The 22,325-nt window shown below is 40.1% G+C and overlaps 3 protein-coding genes across 3 annotated transcripts; 2 read left to right on the top strand and 1 right to left on the bottom strand.

Annotated features, from left to right (window-relative positions):
• Positions 1-1,034: 1,034 nt before the first annotated feature.
• On the top strand, positions 1,035-8,736 carry cunh16orf72 (chromosome unknown C16orf72 homolog). The gene is made up of 5 exons (XM_034143867.1): positions 1,035-1,412; positions 2,437-2,517; positions 3,202-3,269; positions 3,461-3,671; positions 5,622-8,736. The coding sequence occupies exons 1-5, from the start codon at positions 1,217-1,219 to the stop codon at positions 5,930-5,932; spliced, it is 867 nt and encodes a 288-aa protein (XP_033999758.1). The 5' UTR covers positions 1,035-1,216; the 3' UTR covers positions 5,933-8,736.
• A 3,582-nt stretch (positions 8,737-12,318) lies between these two features.
• Positions 12,319-18,454, bottom strand: dctn5 (dynactin 5). The gene is made up of 6 exons (XM_034143868.1): positions 18,282-18,454; positions 18,058-18,126; positions 17,852-17,970; positions 17,117-17,228; positions 14,456-14,558; positions 12,319-13,327 (listed from the first exon to the last, which is right to left on the bottom strand). The coding sequence occupies exons 1-6, from the start codon at positions 18,327-18,329 to the stop codon at positions 13,230-13,232; spliced, it is 549 nt and encodes a 182-aa protein (XP_033999759.1). The 5' UTR covers positions 18,330-18,454; the 3' UTR covers positions 12,319-13,229.
• A 778-nt stretch (positions 18,455-19,232) lies between these two features.
• ndufab1b (NADH:ubiquinone oxidoreductase subunit AB1b) lies at positions 19,233-22,062 on the top strand. Its single transcript, XM_034143866.1, has 5 exons — positions 19,233-19,453; positions 20,678-20,797; positions 21,001-21,088; positions 21,610-21,725; positions 21,807-22,062. Exons 1-4 carry the CDS (start codon positions 19,304-19,306, stop codon positions 21,699-21,701), a joined length of 450 nt encoding a protein of 149 aa, XP_033999757.1. The 5' UTR covers positions 19,233-19,303; the 3' UTR covers positions 21,702-21,725; positions 21,807-22,062.
• Positions 22,063-22,325: the final 263 nt, after the last annotated feature.

Here is a 22,325-nt window from a genome sequence, read left to right as displayed (position 1 = left end):
ATATAAGTTATTACAACGGTTAAACAATTAAGCCAATTAAGTGAAATCAAAGATAAAAAAACATATTTAAAAAAGGCTTACAATAATGTCACTTTTCTTACTTGTAACCGTGCAAACGTGTATATCATTGGGTGTGACCATTTTGGAGGACAACCTACTGCCTATCATGAAATATCACATAAGCAAGGCAGTGTTCATCATTTTCATAATACTTAGCAATCCAAATCTGTATTGCTGTAACCAGAAGGTGCTTTGCTGTAATAGACATGCATTCTCATATTTGAGTAAATTGCACCATGCAGTGGTTAAAAACAATATTACACCATGTCACAATACCCGTCGCAGTTAGGCTTTTTATGATCACTGACTTCCTCTCGTTTATGTAATTTCCTTTTTATTTGTTAAATTGGTGTGCATAACATATTAATTATTTTTCTTATCATTTTTTTCTCCATTTGAGCAGGTCAAAAATGGTTTTGTAGGTAAATTATCATGAGAGTCATATATGGACTTGTAGAGGGTTCATGTGAGTCGCCCATATTATAGTATATATATAACTGTATAAATAAGGTGTCGCCCCTAATATTAGAGGCCTTCAATTAGCTGTTGTCGGAAAACGTTTATATGGTTAATATAATGTCCTTTCCCAGCTTGTGGGTTCAGAATTCATTAGAAAGTGAAAGAAAATACACTAAGAAGGATAAAATAATACAGTTGATTACAAAACAGTATTTATAAAGCACTTTTCAAAACATATGATCATATATTTTGTTTTTATTCAAACAGTGCAGATTTTTCACGACACAACTTGCTCTCTCTCGCAAGCTTGTGAGGAATTTTCACTGTGGTTCTTTTGTGTCAATGCTTTGAGCGACGTGTCCGTGAGCCAATAAGATTCGAAATAAAGCTTTCAAGCCCGCCCTGCAGTGTTCATATGACCAATCATAGTCGAGATATGATACAATGGGCGGGCTAAAGCGCACAACAAGATAGTCTGCGTTGTATATATCACAACGTCGGCTACCAGGAAAAATAGTTAGCTGAGCTTATCTTCACAGATGGTAGTGGGGCCAGAGAGCAACGCTGTATTGTAGGGGCAAACTATTACAAATCAAACAGCATTCATGAATTTACTCAAATAATTATTCATATAGGGCCCGATATTAATAGTTTAATATATAAAAAGGAGCATCTAACTCCTGTTTTGGTGCATTAAATGGAGGAGAAGAAGGAAGACGGAGACTCGGAGATACAGGAACACGGACCCGAGCACTGGTTCTCAAAATGGGAGCGGCAGTGTTTGGCCGAAGCGGAGCAGAGGGAGCCGAGCGAGGAGGAGGCCGACAACGACCAGGATAAACTGTGGCATCTCTTCCAGAACTCCGCCACCGCCGTGGCACAGTTATATAAAGGTGCATACCAGCGCTTTCTTTTTGCCTGTAGTTGGTCCAACTAGGCTAACATTGCTAGTTAGCATTTAGCTTGTTTGTTAGCATCCTGGCTAATTACGCGTTACTGTGAACTAACGTAGAATGCTAACTAGCCTGCTAGAAAACTCTGGTCAAAACTGGGTAACGTTTACAGCTGATTTGGCAAAGGCTAAATTTAGCTAGCTGTTAGCCAGTGACATAAAATAGTTACAAAACCTGGTTATATTGTCAAACAACTATCATTTTTACTGGCATAATTAAATTATCTCAACATGAATATATTTCACAATTCGACGGCTTGTTGAAGTTTAGTCACCAGAAGAAAGCTAACGTTAGCCGGGCTAGATACAAAATGGCGATGGTAACAACAATCGTAGCTACGCGACATTCCCAGATGACAGTCTCTGGTTTACTGTCAGTGTTACCATCTGTTCCACCGGACATGACTGACTGTTGAAATATGCTATTATAGTATATAGAGTTAACGGCACGTACATGCACTCTTGTTCTTAAACGCTCGGTTTGCTGCTGATCGAGCAGTTTGTTTAGCAACGCGTAATAATCACAAAATGGCGAGGATTGTATTCTGTGGAAATATTGGTTTGTGAGCAATATGCTATCGTTAAGTTACCATCAAACATACTACATTCCTGTCCATTATGTCAGAGCTTGTTAAGTGAATCCGTGTTTGACATGTATGTTTGACATAGCAACTTTACTGCTGATGATGCAGTTAAGTTGGTGTGTCGGTGCTTTCTTGCTAAATAAGCTGCTGCCAAGCTGGCCATCTAGCGCTGGCTGACAGTTATTTTTATGACAAACCATGTCCCTGCAATTTTAGAAGCAGGACAAAATGGCGAATGAAAATGATCTCCACTTCAACCCTGTAATCACCAAGCCTCTCAAATGTTTTGTTGTCCTTTTTTTGGTCACATTTATCCAGACTGCTTTCTTTCACATGTGTGTTATGTATAGAAACTAAACATATTTCCCCTTTCCGACACAGACAGAGTATGCCATCAGCAGGGCCTGTCATTGTGGGTGCCATTTCAGAACTCTGCCACAGCAGTCACCAACCTCTACAAAGGTAACTATATAACCACATCTCTCCATACTCGTGCTATTGGGCAATATATATCGATCTGCTAACTACTACACCTACAGTTGTTTGTGTGCTTTCATTTTATCAATACAGATTGTTGCTGACTATCATTGTACTTGTAAATGCAGACATGTTTTATTGACGGGCTCATCCAACAAGTGGTAAACAGACCTACACTCTTATCCGCTCTATTGATCTGTCTCTCACAGGGCTTGCAGGTCTTTGGTATGTCTGTGTGTCATGTTCACTGTAGGGATAGATGAAAAATAGACCTTATTTAAAACAAAAATTGTATAACAATTTAAGGAAATTACCAGTAAAAGGGAGGCGGTTTGTTGTAGTAAGAATGAGATTGTACTGGACTTGACTCCCAATTTGGCAGTTTACCTTCCAAAACCTGGAAGAGGGTAGAATTTAGCTTTAGGGAGTGAGCAACTTCCAGAAGTAATTTGCTGTTTCTTTCAAAAGTAATGTGATTTTCCTATTATGTTTTCCCCAAAAATGTATAGAAATAAAAGTATGTACACCATAACCCATGATGCATGTTCCTATGCCAAACATATTTTCAAGCTGTATGTTATTTAAGGTGTCATTATCTGCTTGGCGTTCCAACACATGATAATGAAAAATTCTAATTATTTTTATATTGTGTTTTTTTTACCATCTCAGAGAGCGTGGAGGCCCATCAGAGAACCTTTGATCGGGGCATCCAGACAGGCCACCAGCGCCGTAATAAGGTGGGTCTTGTTTCTCCTGCATCCGGACAAATTGTGATGCTACCCCTTCCTGTCACATTTGTTTGAAATTTAAGAACCAGTGCTTTTAGATTATTTTAGGTGTACACAGCAGGCGTGTTCAAGAGGGATACAAATTGCATCATAAAATGAAACCTTGCCTAAGGACGGATTGCGCTTGTATTGGATTGCAGGACATGCTGGCCTGGGTGAAGAAGCGACGGAGAACCATCCGCAGGGAGGATCTTATCAGCTTTCTGTGCGGCAAAGCACCACCGCACAGGAGTAGCAGGACCAACACCCGGCTGGCCATGGTGGCCCCGAGTCGGGCTAACTCTCCAGCGGAGACCGGCTCATCTGTGGAGGCAGACCTGCAGCCCTTCAGGGAGGCCATAGCACTGCACGGTGAGTGAAGAGCCCGCCATTCTGTCCATCTAATTAGATATGTGATTTACAACCCAGGAGGTAGATGCATTGATGCATAGAAAACGGCTGGTCTTTAAGACCAGTATATGTTAAATACCAGCCTTTGCATGAGGGCATGCTCACTAATTTAGGTTCTTATGTGTTCGTGAGACCTACTGATTCCACAAACTTGATAAATATAAGGTTTTACAATGCACTAGATTCAAAGGCTTAAAAAAAGATAACAGAATGTACAATTAAATACTGTACTGGGGTATAAGGTATAATATTCTCCTTATTTTTATAATATATGAACATGCAGACTTTATATAAGGTGAATCTCCTTTCATTATTGACTCTCTTTTACTGATTTACAAAGTGTTGACTTGTAAGCACTGAAGTACAGAAAGTTTATTCCTGGAAGAGTTTGTGTGTGTGTGTGTGTGTGTGCGTGTGTGTGAGCAAGTCTGTCCCAGGTGCTCCGCCACATGTGTGTCAGAGATAAGGGCATGTTGTGTACGTGTTTGTGTTGGACTTCTTGACCCTGTTTGTGTGACAGGGAACACTTTGCTAAAACAAAAGCGAAGTACTTTTGTGATGACTGTTTTTTAAATTTGCAGATGAAACCATTTGTATGTATTTCTGGTGTGCTGTTAGTGCAGATAAGTATTCAGAACTTTATCTGAGGGTCCTCACTTTGAAAGGGTAGCTGGGGTCAGGGTGTATGACGTTAGGCATTTGGTGGTTTAGGTTACAGAAACAGGTCTCTCTGTGTCAGGAAGTTTCTAATGTGTCTCCTTCCTCAGTTATCAGATAGCTTTAGCTTTCTCCACCACTGTCTGTGTGTGTTGGGAGAGACATACTTTCTGTTTTGTATAAACAAATTGCACGACAATAGGATTCACTAATTTGTTGTTACAGACACAACTTAGTATTTTGAACAAATGTGAAGCACAAAATCAGTTGCGTATTTCATGACATCACCACTTGGTTGAAGGCTTTTATCAATTACATTAAAATGCTGGGTCATGAATACATTACAAACTGTACTTGACACTTTATGCATCATATTTATTTCTACAAAACCCATCTGTTGAGATTAACCTTCTGTGGAATCGTTTTGTTCTTTGGCTCTAGTGTTGAGGTAGCTGCTTTAAATGCCGTAATGTGCCAGACATCCTAACAATGTAATTCTGAAGAAGCTTGAACCTTACTCGTTCTCTTCTGAAGTCCAAAGGGGAGACTGAAACGCACACTCAAATAACAGCCTGAGCGAGTGACTTTGACAAATAAAGTCCCGTCACAGAGCTGTTTACTTTCTGTGTCCTTCCCCATCGCAAGGCTAACTCTAAACCTTCAATATACCTGTTTACATCTCAGGAAAAAGGGTAATGCCCTTGAGATGAATGCTTGATATGGCAAAGCAATGCCGATGCAACACTTTTTTCCCCAAAATATATTTTCTCAGACACTTACAGATACCATCTTTGTGGTCATGTGTGTCCAGCGTACTTTCCCCAGACAAATGCTAAGTTAATGCACCTATGATGTGCTTGCTTGGTTGTCAGTAAATGTTGGGCTATCCAAAAACCACATTGATGAAGGTGTTGCAATAAATTATGAAACCTGACATAACAGGATGGATTTTTTCAAGATCAAGATTGCTCATCCGTCCTATTTTCCAAAGAATGCCTTTTTCTTTCGTGTTCTTTCATTATTTTTGGTCATTTAGATTTTCTATGTTCTAATTTTATTCTCTATACACACATCTATTGCCCGTTTGTCCGTCCTGAGAGAGGGTTCCTCATCTGTTGCTACAGTTTTTCCTTGTCTTCACACCGTATAGAGGTACAACTGTAAAGCCCCCTGAAGCAAATGTGTAATTAGTGATATTGAACAATATATATCAGATTTGATTGATGATCCCGTCTTTTCCTCCTCCCTCCACAGGTCTGAGTGGAGCCATGGCGAGCATCAGCGTCCGCTCCGGTGCTCCAGGGTCTCCCACACATGTGAGCGGGAGCAGCAGTAACGGAGGCGGGGCCGGCGTAGGCGCTTCCTCCGGATCGGGGCCGGTGTGCCGCAGCCGGCGCAACGGGCTCCAGGACGTCGACCTGAACACTTTCATCTCGGAAGAGATGGCGCTGCATCTGGACTCTACAGCCTCCGCCGGAGGGGGAGGAGCCAGGAAAAGAAACTCCACCCAGTGCAGCGATGTCATCACAGACTCTCCTACGCACAAACGCAACAGGATGATCTGATGTGCTGCCTGCCTGTGTGTGTGTGTGTGAGGGGGGTAAGCCTTCAGAGCCAAGGCTAGGAGAGGGAGGGAGGGGGTTGAAGGGGCGAACATGGGACAGATGCACAGAGGGATGGACAGACATTCAGCTGCCTGGCTGTGCAGAAGAACGTCTGAAAACGCAGACAGATGGTCCCCGTTTGCTCTTTTCTGGTGGTGAATTTACTCTATTCCTTGTCTCCTTTCCCTGCTCTATTGCTACAAATCACTGCAATCAGAACACTTAATGAGTGTGTGTGACGAGGAGGTCCGGACGCCATCGCCCCCGCCCCGGAAAGGAGACAACGAAGGAAGACTCATCATGGGATACAGACAGTTCTCAAACACGCACTGTGCTGCTTCGACGAGTAAAAGCCACTTTGATCCTCGACACATTTGTGCCCTTCCCTCCCTGAACCCCACTCATCCTCACCCGCCACCTTAATAAGGAAGTGAGGGCCATGATCGTCTCACTCAGTGAACCGAGTTGCTCGCCAAACGTTGGAGCCCCAACTCTGTCAGAGACTCAACCCTCTGCGACCAACACGTGATCTTTCTGTTGCTCCACTGTCGTCGGTGGGTGAGCTGAATCGCAGTAGGACAGGTGTGGGGTCATCTAGCTTCAGTTACATTTCTCCAGGTCGATGGCACGTCACTTTACTCTCCGCTAACTCTGCTTCAACTATGGCTCCATTTAGTAAAGCCAGTCGCCATTTTCATTAGTTCGTCAAACCACCAGTGTTAAAATTCTAGGTTTGTTGGCAGCATTGATAGCCAAGTTAATTCTTTCTCCACATTCTTTCTGTTTTTTATTTTTTATTTGTGAATACAGCTTGTCATAAAGCTCACCCCTTTACCCTAGTCTTATACAAAAAGCAACTGTTCTTTTATGTGATCTTGTGATTATTCTGAGTTGCAATAAGGACTGCACTTAATTTTCACCTCTAACTCATGCAAACAAATTGGCTCTTCCATTATATCCCAGATGTAGCCTAGATTAGCACAACACTCACTGCTTAGAGGAAGTAAACACTCGGTATGACTAAAAACACACATTTTTGGTCCAACAACCCTTCAAACAATTCCGCACATGGGCTCTACTTGTATTAAAGAGTCTTTCCCTGCCTGACAAATGGTTTATCGGAAGGTAGTCGGTGCTGTTAAGAAAGCAAAAATCACAGAACCGTTTACAAAGGTAGCGTTTCTAAATAGACCCACGAAACACGCCAGTCGGAACACACATTATTGCATTATCTGGCTGGAGTTTGGGTGTTGGTCTGCTTTTTTGTATCAGGGCCGTGTGCATTAATACGACGTGGAGGCTTTTTTTTACAGGATGATGAATATCCTCGCTGGTTTAATTCAAATTGTTGTTGCCTTCCATCATTTTGTAACGGTGAAGAGTCAGTGATACCGCACGAGTCCGAAATTTCAAGTTCAAGTAAGAAGAACTGGATTGAATTTTTTTATGATTTATATTGAAAGATACTTGGAGTATATCCAAGTTGTTTTTGCACAATTGGTCTCCTTTAGCATAGGATGCTAACAAAGTTTAAATTATTAAAAAATCTTGAGTTATCAAATATAAATATCCCCAGTGATGCCCTGCCATATTAGTGATAGAGTAAATGTTGGCTTAAACTTGACCTGTAATACCCGCTGTAGCTGAACCAATGAGACGTCACTGTTTCCTTCTCCTCATCCTCCTTTTCGTTCACTCCCCTTCTATTTGTACGACCTGGAAAAGTGGGTTTTCTTTAGTTGTATAAAGCATGCCAGTTTTTAACTTCTGTTACAGTTTCGTCACAGATTTCAATTTTCTTTTGCGTTATAGGTTGGCTTTTATATTCATACATCATATCTGGCTTGTTGGTGGAAAAGAAAAGGCTGAGATGTGTTGCTTCTGTCAAAGACTTTATTCTTACATACAAAGGAAACCACTGAGTTGGACTGATTTAAAACGAATAGATCCAAATGGAGTTTTGAGTTGGTTACAGAAAAAGTAATTCATGGTGAGGATTCATGCTTTACATATTTCTAAAAAGCAAGAAATGTATGTCCTGGTTAGCTTCAGCTAGCACAAGGCTAGTTAATAATGTAACATAGGAAGGATCAATGTTTATTGAATAGGAACTTCGGCCCTTAAAGACAGCCAATGGCAGTGTACGGAGATTATGTAAATCCTTTGAACTGACCTGTCAACACGCTCTTAATTAAATCGGAGGAATGCATTTTGGATATTTTAGTTGCTCTTTCTCCGGGCACTGTTTTTGCGTCTAGCACTCCACATCGACTGAAACCAAATGGTGCGTGATGTTACAAATGAGTGGTTATCCTCCCCAGTGTTTCTGTTGCATGACAACAAAGGGAAGACGTGAAGTGGCTGCTGACAGTTTCTCTCCCCCCCCCCCCCCCTCAAAAGGCAGGACTAAAGCGAGTTGGCAGGACGCTGCCATCTTTCTAATCCCCCTGTTCAACCTGCATTGATTAGCTGGGTTATTAGGGGGGGGGGGGGGTGCACTTTGTGTTTTTCTTTTCTTCCCCCGAGCCAATCACCGGCCTTCATCCACATTGTTCTCAAAAAGGCTGAGTCATGCCACGTGTCTCTGGAGCCAACACTATTATCAGCTGTTTCTTGATACTTATTTGTTTAAAAAGTAATAAATGGCTAATCTATATACTTAACATTTAATTGTTGGTATGATATATGTGGTTCACATTGTAAAATAAATAAAACCATTGAGTTGCAAATGGATCGTCTGTTTCATTAAAGAAAAGTAAATGGAGTTTTCTTTTGTTACTTTTGTTTATTTATTTTTGCTTAAAGGAGACCTATCATGCAAAATGCACTTTTGTACGTCTTTTATACATGAATATGTGTCCCCGGTGTTCCAGGGAACTCACCAAGTGTCAGAAAACACAACCCTCTCTATTTTCCTCCATACCCAAATCTCTAAAAAAAGGGGCTGCAACGGATCTGATAAAAACTGATCCAGATTTGAACACTGTCCTGACGTCAGGACGGTGGCGCTACGGCTATTGGGCCAACTCCACCAATCAGGAGGAGACAGCCACGGCCATTGCCGTTCGAAAGCGCTGGAGACGCTGTAGTGCATATGCCAGGCCTGTAGGTGGTACAGAATCAGCCCTTGCAAAAACAGCTAACATTTTTCAAATTGAGCGAAATGAGGCATGGCTAAAATGCATGATCTGTTTGGTATTTTGAAAAAAAAAAGTATAAATATGCCTTTATATAGGTATGGTCCTACACTATATTATTCAAATATAGCATGATAGGTCCACTTTAATATTTAATTAAGGGTTCGTACAGAAGTGTTTAATTTGTACAATTGCACCTCTTGAGCTTATGGAAAATAAAGGGCAAGTGGCATGTCATCAAAGTGTATTGTAAATGAATAAAGCAAACCTTTTTAGGCCAAGTAAGGAAGCTTATTTTTACTCTTCATTTTAACACACTTCGCAGGTATATTTTGAGAACTCAAAAACTTGCACCAGAGGTTCCCCCTATAGACCGGATAGATCTGGTTGCATTTAAATCTGACATGCAAATGAGCAGCAGTAAGCACTTATAGAATAGTTTGCATTTCACAAGAGATGACTCACAAGCAAGAAACAGTGATCTGTTTGGTAGTTAGAGGAGCCTTGTGTGTTAAAACGAAATGGGAAAAATATTTCTGTCACTATAGAAATGAAATGACAGAAACATTAGAGGCTATTCAAAGAGCTGCTGATCTAGTAATATCATTCATGTAAATTATGATTGTACATATATGCACACCTTGGTGCAATTGTAGATTATTAGGAGTCAATCTCAATTCAGCTCAAACAGATGAAATGTTATGTGGAAAAAAAAAAGGTATGAATGTATTTTATGTGGATAAATTGTTATGCTATAATTTAAATAATATATATAATATAATAGATGAACTCAGACGATTGCTAACAAACATCAGGTAGGATTTTCTGTGAAATGGCAAGATGGGTGGGAAGGGGTGGCATGGGAAAGGGATTCCCTATATTTCTTTGTCTTTTCTTTTTCTTTTTGTATTATTGTCTATATTGTCTATATAATTTGTATCTGTGTATATAAGTCCCTCTGTGAGGGCAAACACAAAAAAAAACAATAAAAAGTTGGTCACAAAAAAAAGAAATGAAATGACAGTCACTATAGTATTTCAAATGTATTTTTTGGGAGTGGTTGTTCCGGTTGTTCCTTAGTTAGTTGTGCCTTCTTCTCTGGACTGAGTTATTGAAGGGTCACATACATTACACGTATCTTGGCACTGCTTTAATCCACAAGATGATGCCAAAGAACAGCATTGGGAGAAAAAAAGTTACTTTTCCACATGTCATGGCCACGGGTCTGTGATGGGGACATACAGGCCTGCAAAGTGTGCGTGACCCTGTTCTGATAGTGTAGCAACTATCTTTAACAGTGACACTTATTACTGAGTCGAATTCTAAACCTGAACAATAAACTGGACTGGACTGATAATTATGCTGCTCTGTACAAGAAGGGACAGAGCAGACTCTTTCTGCTGAGGAGACTGAGGTCTTTCGGGGTGCAGGGCACTCCTTCAGACTTTTTACGACTCTGTTGTGGCATCAGCCATTTTCTATGGTGTGGCCTGCTGGGGCAGCAACATCTCGGCTGCTGACGGGAAGAGACTGAACAGACTGGTAAGGAAGGCCAGCTCTGTCCTGGGGAGTCCTCTGGACACTGTGGTGGTGGGAGACAGGAGAATGGCAGCCAAGCTGTCCTCCCTGCTGGACAATATGTCCCACCCCCTCCAGGACACCCTGTCCTCACTGTGCAGCTCCTTCAGCGACAGGCTGCTGCACCCCAGCTGTCACACGGAGAGATACCGCAGGTCCTTCCTTCCTGCAGCGGTCAGACTATACAACCAGCACAGCCCCTAGTAGACCCCCCCCCTCCCCTACACACACAACAACACAGGCTATATCACCCCTTGCTGCTAAATACCAATGAACTATGTGCAATATGTGCTATATGTGCAATATATATATGCCGTTAATAACTGTGTAATTTATAACTGGCTGCTAATCCTTAGAACCGTTACAAGGTGTGTTTTTTTGCATTTTGTATCTTGTAAATTGTGTAACTTGCTGCAGTTAAATACCATCATACTATGTGCAATATGTGCTATATGTGCAATATATACATTATATACATAAGCCATTAATAACTGTGTAATATATACCTGGCTGCTAAATCCTAAGAACTGTTACAGGATTTGTATTTTGGAAAGTATTTTTTCTTTTACTTTTATTTTGTATATTATATTTTTTTATTATATCATAACTTAGTACTTTTTTCTTAACATAGGTAACATTAAGCTGTCTGTGGCTCTTTCCTGCTGTAACGATGCAAATGTCCCCTCTGTGGGACTAATAAAGGTATTCTGATTCTGATTCTGATCTAATCCTTTCTACTATTTTATAGTCTCTTTATGGACTTTTCAAACTCTAGTAGATATATGATTTAAACCAAGGGGGTCCATGGAGTGTTTGTCTCCTGTGAAACGTACATACAAACAGGTGACTCTATAAACTGTCCAGCCAATGCTTAAAGAAATAAATAGTACTACTTGGTTTAACCACAGCCTGTATAAACTGTATCTGGGTTTTACAGTATACCTCTCGCCCAACAGGTGGCAGTAACGCGCCAAAACCCACAGCAGTGTGCTAACAAATCACAAATGCCGTAAGAAGCTAGTAATAAAACATGGATGCTAACAACTTTGCAAACATTTTAAGGGAAGGAAATATATCCCACACGTTTGTTTGACCTCATATAATCATACAGCTTTTGTGAGGGAAAAAAACACGAACGTAAAGACAAATGTTGTTTAAAACAAAACACCACAGGCTGCTTTAAAGCTTAATTAGCTTAAAGTTGCACTGAGCATTTTTCATATAAACAAAACATGTTTACATGTTTTCTTTCCTAAACCCTGTATCCTTGAGTTTTATTTAAAACCTGTTGAATGCATTTATTTCAACATGAAACATAAAGCCCATTATTGAATAGTTTAAATATGTAATTACTTGTTTAGTCGATTCTTCCTATCCTTCGTTGGCATAATGTTATGCTTGGTTGCGAATTACAACCAAATTGACGATGTAACCAGTGTGCCCAAGCGCGTGCACACTACAAATAAAACATTGCACCACCAAGTACCTTACAAAGATGTCATAACATCCAATAGAATACAAGATATAAAGCCCTGTGGCATATATTAGGAATCACAGATTAAAACATTTGCACAGTTGCTGGAGGAAAACAAGTGGTTAATAGTTGTTAAAGCAGGCAGAGCTGAGACCATGTGAGGCAGATGTTCAAGCATTTGTATTTATTTGATTGCTGCACTATTTTAGATGTTGGCTACAGTATAGTCACAGAGTTCAACAAAGGCAAAGCACAGGGGGCTGTCCTGCACAAATCAACAAATTAAAATGAAAACACTGCAGTTGATCATTTGAAAAGTAAAGACATAAAACACATTATTAAATAAAAACAAAACATAGGCCAGTGGAGGAGAATGCAAAGAAGTTCTTCAAATTAGAAATAAAATGAGTAAAACAACGAATAGCCTTCGAAAAGTGCTGATATCAGTGTGTATTTAAATGTGGCATGTTTAAATGCCAACATCCTTAAACATCACTGTTGTTGCTAGTGTTTTGGTCCATGGGTGTCATACAGGCACCTCCTTCCTTTCATAGCTCCACCACCTCCTCATCTTCACCCACAGCTGCTGTCATAGAGTGAAGAATGTGATTATCTGCAGCTACACAGAGATCCTTGAGTTTCTCCACATCACATTAAGCAGAAAACATGAACATTATTCATCCGGAAAAATTACTAGTGCCTGTAGGGTCTTTATTTGTGCCCTTTGAAAGCATCTTATACTGCTTTGCTGTGGGTAGTTCAATGACAACACCTTATACAATTTCTGTATTTGTAAAGACTTTTCAATGTTGGAGCTGCATACTACCTCTTGCAGCTATATCAGATGTTATTCTCATGTGCTTTTCTCATTCTCAAACACTACAATCTTATAAGGGTTTTTATACAGGACCAAGTGTTTGTGAATAGCAGATAAACGTAGGGTCTTTTGGGAGGTGGAGGAATAGAAGGTGAGCTCTCAGAGTCCATTTGTGATGAGAGACCCCCACCCTGACCTGACACTGGCATCTGGAAAGGGTCTGGATCCTGCTGACGGTTTTTGGGGCAGGACTCAGATCTGACTGAGAGGCAGGAACTTCTGGTAGTAGCTCTTGGTTACATCGATCATCAGGTCCTGTGTGCACTCTGGGAGCTCTCCTGAAAACAGACCTGAGAGAGAAAGATGGACACAGGTAAAGATATGGTAGATAAACACAAGGTGAAAGGATCTGGTGTGTGTGTGTGTGTGTGTGTGTGTGTGTGTGTGTGTGTGTGTGTGTGTGTGTGTGTGTGTGTGTGTGTGTGTGTGTGTGTGTGTGTGTGTGTGTGTGTGTGTGTGTGTGTGTGTGTGTGTGTGTGTGTGTGTGTGTGTGTGTGTGTGTGTGTGTGTGTGTGTGTGTGTGTGTGTGTGTATATATCAGGGTTTCCGTTAGCCGGTAATTACCGTTTTTTTAGCTGGTAACATTTATTAAAAACCGGTAAATTCAAAACCTGCCGGTCAAAATGTAATAATTAGGATGCTCCGATCATTATCGGCCGATATTCACTCTTAATAGTTTGATCGCTGCTCTCTATAAAGGCCGATCAGGAGAGCTGGATCTGATCGATATGGACATAAACGCGAGTGAAGTATAACCGGACACGAGAGAGAGAGATCAGAGATCAGATCAGCTGCTGAGTCTGACGGAGACACGCAGCTCTGCATGATCACCTGAAGCCCCGCCCGCTGTTTAGCGAGCTGCATGAGAAACTGATGGGCTGTCAGGAGAGAGGGAGAGAGGAAAAAGAGAGAATCCGTTTCTCCCATGTTATTATCCAAAGTTAATGTAAACTTTTAAATAATGTACTTTATCTACTATAAGTAGTTTGTTTGAATGTAATAATGATGTTGTTTGTGGAATCATTTATTGAAAAATGAATCTGAACTTTTCGATCTGTTACGATTATAAACTGAAGCAATATAAAAATGAGCCCCATTAACTGAGTTTTAAACATCAGCATATCCGGTCATAGTCCGTTAATTACCTGCTAACGGAAACTGTGCTACACAATTCTTATTCTTATTATTATTGAAACATGACCGGTAAGTTTCGAATTTGTCCGGTAAAATAAATTATTACTGGCAAGAAAAAATCCTAGCGGAAACCCTGGTATGTATGTATGTGTGTATGTATGTATGTGTGTATGTATGTATGTATGTATGTATGTATATATATATATATATATATAAATATGTGTGTGTATGTATGCGTGTATGTATGTATGTATGTATGTGTGTGTGTGTGTGTTGGAGCTGACCTGGACATCCAGAGAAGACGGTGAAAGGCGGCACCACGGTCTCAGGAGGGAGCACGGTGTTGTCTAAGATCTTGCAGCAGTCCTTCAGCACACAGCGCCGACCCTGCACATAAAACCAGTTAACACGATGGATTGAGACACTTCAGGATAATGCAGGGGAAAGCATCTTTATAGTCAAAAGGACACTGGGCTGAATTGGAATTTAGTTCCTGTTTTGTTTTTGGTCTCAACCATTTTTCATGTGTTGGGAATGTATGTATTGAATAACATATGTAAAAACCATCATAGTAAAAAAACATCCATGTGTACAAAATACCTAAAAGTTACATACTTGTATTATAAAAAGATGAAGACAAGAAGAATCATAAACACATTTTAATATAGGGGAAATTCATCACAGAATGTACTTTTCCAGGGTCTCATTTCTCAAGTCTTTTTAACAGCTTCCATGTCATGTGACCTCATTACTCCAAATAAGAGCTGCATAGAGAGGCGAAGTCCCTCCCACTTACTTCCGGGGTATGGGACCTTATTTCGGAAAAATTATGCATTGAAGTCAATGGGGAGAGAAAACTTATCTTTCGATCCCGTTTGAATTGTGCCATGAATTACACGTATGATGTTTGTCAATCTTAAAAAATCATTTCCATGTCAAAAAAGTCACAGTTTGTCGTAAAACTGTTGAAATATAAGACTATGAAAAATACGCAACTAGAAAGACTACAAATCCCAGAGTCGCGTAAGTGATGTCACAATTGAGACACTACGATATACGTATAATACCGTATATATACGATCAGCGCCATATAGATATAATCTATCTATATGGCGCTGGCTAAGATAAGATAACTTTAACAAGATGCCTGTGTGCTTAGTACCAGGTTGTTATTATACCAGCAATGGGTCTTGCTCGTTCTTTCGCTTCCCGTCTGATGAAAGAGGAGTGTGTGGATCAAGTTAGCTACCTAGCTAGTAGCTAGCACGTTAGTTAGCATTACAGCCTTGTCATTTTTATTAGCCTTAACATGAAGTAACATTAAGTAACCCAAAATGTTAAACAGTAAGAGTAGTAGTCATATTTCGTGAACCCTTTGAATAGTACTGTCACCGGTGTGATCATTCTATAATACACCATTTAAGCCCGGGGGAGAAATGCTAACGCTAACGTTAGCATCGGCGATCTTCTCTACTTCATGCTATCTGCACAAATGGTTGACATTAAACATTAAAACGACCAGGCAGTTCAGAGAGAATCAAAGGAAGGCAGGCAGGCAGCTTTGCATGACATTCTTCAGGACGTGTTTCATTGTGGTGATAGTGAGGGTCGTTGTGTTGACAAGACAGTAGTGACGGCCATCTTGGTGACGTCACGTGTGTTGTTGACCAGAGATGTAGTTCATTTAGCGTTTCACACAAACAAATGTGTTACTTCACAGTTTTACGACACTTTTTTTTTTTTTTGACTTGCAAAATTATCTTTTAAATTGACAAACATCATATGTGTAATTCGTGGCACAATTCAAACGGGATCGAAAGATAATCTTTCTCTCTCCATTGACTTCAATGCATAACTTTTCCGAAATAAGGTCCCATGGGGCTCCACCGGAAGGGGAGGGACTTCGCCACTCTATTGAAGTCAATGGAGAGAGAAAACGTATCTTTCGATCCCGTTTGAATTGTGCCACGAATTACACATATGATGTTTGTCAATCTTAAAAAATAATTTCCATGTAAAAAAAGTCAGTTTGTCGTAAAACTGTTGAAATATAAGACTATGAAAAATACGCAACTAGAAAGACTACAAATCCCAGAATCCCGGTCCCGCATGCCGGCTCTTACGGAACCGACTAACTCCCCTTCTGTGTATGTACAGCTCTCAACATGCCCAGACTTGGAGTGATTTTCACCTCTTTTAATACTTTTCGCCTCATTCTGAAAGAAAGAAGTGAAATGTGCCAACGTGACGGCCGTCTTGGTGTGTGGTGCGAGACGGGAGATGTAGTTCATTGAGCGGTTTCACACAAAAAAAGTGTTACTTCACAGTTTTTTTGACTTGCAAAATTATCTTTTAAATTGACAAACATCATATGTGTAATTCGTGGCACAATTCAAACAGGATCGAAAGATAATCTTTCTCTCCCCATTGACTTCAATACATACTTTTTCCGAAATAAGGTCCCATGGAGGTCCCCCGGAAAGGGAGGGACTTCGCCTCTCTATTGTATTAATGCACTGGACAAGTAGGAAGTCAACTATTTTATTTAAATGTTTATTGGATTGTAGTGCTTTTTCTATTTCACATGAATATTCTTATGAAAATTCTGCGGTTTTCTTTGATTTAATTAACAGAATTCTCTGTTTATAAAATAATTGTAATTTTCTCTTTTTCAATTATGGCATGTAGTAACGCAATGGTGATAAAATGTAATGAGCTCCGGCAAAACTGCTCGCTGGCAATAAAATATATTTTTAATTAATTAAATGTGTTCCTTTTATTTTTCATCCCAGATCTGTGCCTGCCTGCGCTCAGTTCATCTGAACATGACTATCATGTGACTGTTTCACCACAGGCTAGAGGAGACACTGCTCTGTTTATATCCCCTCTCCCTTATCATTTGTTCTGCTTAGATGTTTGTGTATGTGTGCTTTCATCCCACTTACTATGACACAGTTCTTCCCAATGTGGACGTAGGAACCGATCTGCGCTGCGTTGACCACACAGTCCTCTTCGATGAAGACGTGGTCTCCGATGTGCAGCGGGAAAAAAGCCACTCTGGAGGGAGAGATGGAGGGTGGGAGCAGAAAGATAATACAGTCAGGTGTTTGTTGAATAGTCATAGGAAACAGAAATGATAGGGACAGTTTGCCCCCAAAGCATAAATACATATCTGAAGTGTTATTTGTCTGTGGACTGTTTTAATGCGGAATGCAAGTGCTTTCCCTTAAATACAATGGAAGATGGCAGTTGGCCTTTGGTGGTCAAAGCGCCAAAAATACATTTGAAAAACTAGATCTACTGATCAGAGACAGACAAAGCAAGATGTAAATGTTACGCATACGCCTTTCGGCCATCTATTAGGGTAGTTTGGCAGAAAGTGTGTTTTTCGTAAAACTTTTCACAACAGGCCCGTGGATTATCTTGAATCCGTAAAGATTTCTAAAAAGAGATGTGCGTTTTTGAGGCTTTTAGCTCCACAAGCTCAGTGCCAGGCTAGCTCTCTCTCCTTATAAATACGTTTGGTATTTATCATATCTCTGACACTGCAACTCACTTAGAGTTAAACAGATAAATATGTATCTTTGATGTCAGGAAGAAGTGTTCATTCAGGTACAAAATACACATCTGTAATTCTATCTGTTATCTGTTAGAATGAAACAGAGAAAATTATGCTTTACCCTTTGCTGAACTTTTTGAAAGGTGGTCGGATTACACTGCGGCTCTTCACCACACAGTGTCTGCCCACCCTGACATTAGCCAGGTCCCCTCGGATGATGCAGTCATTCATTACTATAGTCTGGACATACAAACACACACAATAAAACACTTGTCACAGCCTAATAAAGTACATGAATAACACTATCGAGCAGTCTGTTTTCCTTACTTTGCCATTGAGTACGATGTTTTGACTCCCACACAGCACTGACTGTCTGCTCACTTTGTTACCAGAAGCCTGAAATACAACGACAGACATTATTAATAACTGCATTAAAGTGAGTTTCTGTCTTTATTGTCTACTAATGATTTCAGCTATTCAACGCCCAACGCCCAGATCAGCTACGGTTAGCAACAAGCTAGCTAACAACGGATTAAAATCACACATATTACCGTCTCAATGTACTCCGCTTTGTTGTACAGTATTTCTGACAACTCCATGGCTGGGAATAAATAGAATATTGTATATATCTAATTAAATATTAAGTAAAATGGGGACAATTTAGTGATAATAGTCCTCTGTTTGTGTTGCTGCTCTGCTGTCAGCTCTCTTCTTCTGCCGACTCTGCGATTCTCAGACTAAACGAGTCAAGTGACAAATCATCGATATATCTCATTTAACCAAACAAATGAAACTATCCACCGGTGTTTGCTTTATTTGAGTTGTATCTTGTAACTGTATATTGCATTTTGAATGTGTATGAAGTGTATATTCTACTCGTTTGCGTCATGTGGCAAGGTAATTATCAATCTACTTTTCCGTTATATTGTTCTGTTATTGATTAGTCCTCCCTGAGATTAATCATAACTCGTGTGCAAGTTAGTATATTTAATTTTAATAACATGTGGTGTTTTAGTTAACTACATTTAAGGAAACATTTATTAAAATAACATAACAATCTCTCAAAATAAAATAAAATATTCCAAATAAAGACACAGTTTGTGTTGCTGCTCTGCTGTCAGGCAAAACTAGTTGAGTGCCAAATAATCGATGCATTTCGTCAAGCCAAGCAAATTAAACTATCTGTTGTTTGATATATTTCAGCTGTATCGTGCTGATTGAGACATTATTGCATTTTTAGTGTGTAGAAATATTCTACTTATTTGTGTCAAGGGGTAAGGTAATTATGAAACAACTAATCCGTTGTGTTTTTCTGTTATCGATTATTTCTTCCTAAAATCAATTCTATCACCTTTGAAATACTTTTTTTATGAAATCCAATGTTAAAAGATATCTCTTTATAGGATATGATAAGTTGATTGCATTATAAACCGCACAAACACAATCAAATAACCTAAATAATAAAATAAGAATTAAACACAGTTTGAGTTGTGCACATGCGTACAGGGTAGCTCATGATCTCGTCTCTTCATCGCGTTGCACGCTGGGATCCTTTAGTCACTGTTTCTCTGTCATGGCGGCCCGTGTCCTGCAGCACTGTGTCCGCACGCTGAGGCTCTCCTCCGGCCCCCTGGCCCTCAGAGCCGCGGTGGTCCCGGCAGCTCCTCTCCACAGAGCCCTCTCCTTCTACTCGGCCGACCGGAGGACGCGGTGTGTGAACCGGGTGAGTCTCCGGTAACATTGAGCCGTCGGGGCCTAAACAGCGGTGACCTACCGACGCCTTTCAAATATGTCAGGCTAACCCGGCGCGATAAAAGTTCTTAATGCCATGCGAGTAGTTTAATATACCACTTATAACATATGTCTGTGGGACATCCTTCCTGAAGTCCACTGAATATGAACACGTTTTATTTTTGGTTGCACAACAGCCATATTCTGCAGTTGCGCAGCTAGCCTGTTAGCTAATGGACACACATTTGTGTTGTTGTCCCTGTTTCACCTTCAATTTACAGACATGTGGAGACTTAAAGTTAAACCTAATCGCCTTTTAACGCTACACAGCTAGTTGTAGTTATATGGTTAATAGATAATCGGGCTTGTTAGATGGACATAGTGCTTAGATTTGTATTTTTGTGCTGTGTGTGATGTTAGCTTGATCAATTACTGTTTTCTGAAGTGTGGGAAGCATGATGACTTATTTTATGATACTTTAATGTCCACAACTAAAATAATATAACGCTACACGTCGTTAACCGAAAGTAATGTACAACCAACATTGGTTCGACTATTTAGAACGAACATAAGACAGTTGTGTTCGTATAGCACATTTCATTCATTCAGTCTATCAACCTTTATAACAGTCGGGGATAAAAGATCAAATACTACACATCATATAGGATTAATTTGAAATGTAAATGCATGATAGGAGTTAATGGCCTACAGAGAATATACATTAGTGTCATATTGAGAGACAGTTATACTCATGTCTCAGCTTGGATTAGTAGTTGGCACTAAAGCATATCCCCTCAAATAATTTAGCCTGTAACAAAACATTAGATTTCTTATAAAAATGTGACATTTCACATCCCTCCTACAGCATCTCTTCAGTAATACTCTCTAAGCATATTAAGTTGTATGCTAATTTAAGTCTCTTAATTATAGTTTGGCACGTGTGCACTATTGAGTGTTGTACATAAAGAAAAGGGAGAACATTTAAAATAACCACCCACCTGTTACCTTAATAGTGCTGTGTCTATTTAAGCGCTTTTTGGCTAGAGCCTGCTATCATTTTGTGCCAGTAACATTTAGACACACAGATTGTAAGTGAGCATAAACAGCTGTAAGCTAATTCAGTAGCTTGTTTCTTTGTCCTCTGTCCATTTCCATGACCTTCATCCAACCTATAGCCTCTGTTCCTGACGCCTCTTCATCTCTTCTTCCTCCTCAGTTCCCCTCATTGGACGTGTTGTGCCGACAGTATGCTCATCTGCCCCCCCTCACCCTAGAAAGCATCGAAGAACGCGTCCTGTACGTCCTGAAGCTCTACGACAAGATCAACCCCGAGAAGGTAAGGGACGAAACCATCAAGTCTGAAAACATTGTCAAAAATGTCCATTACAAAATGGCGTAGTGATTATCCAGCTATTTTATTTTAAATATCCATGATTCATATGCAGACCATAAACTGAACATGGCTTGAGATTTTGTTAGATTTTGTTCAGAAACAAAGCGATTGTGAGACTTTAATGTCTGTGACTGTCGGCTCCTCAGCTGCAGGCCACCTCCCACTTCATGAAAGACCTGGGGCTGGACAGTTTGGACCAGGTGGAGATCATCATGGCCATGGAGGACGAGTTCGGTGAGTCAGCGTGCCGTGAAATCACACAAAACTACAACTAACCCTAACCCTCGTTAACACAAGCTGAAGATTCAAATTCAAGATTCAAAGGTTTTATTGTCATATGCTCAAAGCTACAGTGTAGAAATGGCAATACAATTCTTCTGAGCTGAGCTCCTCCAACAATGCAACATATATAATAAAATACAAAAAGAAAAATAGTGCAAAAAGTCTATATACATGTCAATAGAATATGGGATATGTACAAGAACAGAATATTAAATTAAATGTGGTTTATTGCGGTGATAACTATTTATATAAATTAGTGTATTGAAGAGATTTTCACATTTTGTTCTACGACAGTAAATACCCCACTCATTTAATGTCCGAAACTTCTACTGAATACTCAATTAATGAACATTAGCCGCCTTTAGCTTAGCCGTCTTCATACTGCGTGTCAACAGCTAGCTGGCTGATGTATTTAGCCTCATCTTTGAACAGAAAAACACATTTAAATTTGTTTCCGTCTGTTCTTCCTGCAGGCTTTGAGATCCCTGACGGAGAAGCAGAGAAGCTGATGACTCCTGACGAGATTGTACAGTACATCGCAGACAAGAAGGACATTTACGAATAATCTGCTCTCTAGTTCACTGCAGAGGTTCGTTTCCTGTCTCTTCACCAACATATATTCATTCTGGCGTCACTGTGTACTCACTCTTTGCTGTTTTCTTCCACACAGGTTGACCCTAGCAAGACCCCCCCCCCCCCACCCCAGGAAGTCCACTTCCCACTTCCTCTCGCTCTTCTGTCCGTTGCGGCAGCGTCAACGTCAGCTGCCGTGTCTTGTGTTTGACTGTATTTAAATAAACATGTACTTTCGGAGCTTGGAGATAAACAAAATGGTTATATCAGTTTTGATTTTTTTTCTTCCTCTTCCAGCTCCATAATGTGGTGTATCATTTCTCTTGAATAAATACACCTGATGTATAGATCTGCACGTCTCTGCTGTCATATTCATTCACATATTTCAGAAGCATGAACATGAGTTAAAGGTGGGGTAGGTAAGTTTGAGAAACCGGCTCGAGATACACTTTTTGTTATATTCCATGGAATGCTCTTAACATCCCGATAGCAATGAATATCTTAAGTGCTTTGACAAAAAATCCATACAAAAAATGTCATCTGTGGAAGCCGTAGTACTGTAAAAAACACGACCAATTATTTTAGCTGGCCCGGCTAAAGTACCTGGATGGCCTAC

Source organism: Trematomus bernacchii, unplaced genomic scaffold (assembly GCF_902827165.1).
Source record: "Trematomus bernacchii unplaced genomic scaffold, fTreBer1.1, whole genome shotgun sequence".
Lineage (NCBI taxonomy): Eukaryota > Metazoa > Chordata > Actinopteri > Perciformes > Nototheniidae > Trematomus > Trematomus bernacchii.
The sequence above is the reverse complement of the archived record's forward strand: the minus strand, read 5'-3'. Positions and strand labels throughout refer to the sequence as shown.

Excerpts from the sequence above, each read along its gene's own strand:
- cunh16orf72 (XM_034143867.1), top strand. The coding sequence starts at position 1,217 with ATGGAGGAGAAGAAGGAAGACGGAGACTCGGAGATACAGGAACACGGA. Across the intron at positions 2,518-3,201 it reads AGTCACCAACCTCTACAAAG|AGAGCGTGGAGGCCCATCAG; the intron begins GTAACTATATAA and ends TTACCATCTCAG. Across the intron at positions 3,270-3,460 it reads GCCACCAGCGCCGTAATAAG|GACATGCTGGCCTGGGTGAA; the intron begins GTGGGTCTTGTT and ends ATTGGATTGCAG.
- dctn5 (XM_034143868.1), bottom strand. The coding sequence starts at position 18,329 with ATGGAGTTGTCAGAAATACTGTACAACAAAGCGGAGTACATTGAGACG. Across the intron at positions 14,559-17,116 it reads TTGGGAAGAACTGTGTCATA|GGTCGGCGCTGTGTGCTGAA; the intron begins GTAAGTGGGATG and ends TTTTATGTGCAG. Across the intron at positions 13,328-14,455 it reads CGTCTTCTCTGGATGTCCAG|GTCTGTTTTCAGGAGAGCTC; the intron begins GTCAGCTCCAAC and ends TTTCTCTCTCAG.
- ndufab1b (XM_034143866.1), top strand. The coding sequence starts at position 19,304 with ATGGCGGCCCGTGTCCTGCAGCACTGTGTCCGCACGCTGAGGCTCTCC. Across the intron at positions 19,454-20,677 it reads GGACGCGGTGTGTGAACCGG|TTCCCCTCATTGGACGTGTT; the intron begins GTGAGTCTCCGG and ends CTTCCTCCTCAG. Across the intron at positions 21,089-21,609 it reads GGCCATGGAGGACGAGTTCG|GCTTTGAGATCCCTGACGGA; the intron begins GTGAGTCAGCGT and ends TTCTTCCTGCAG.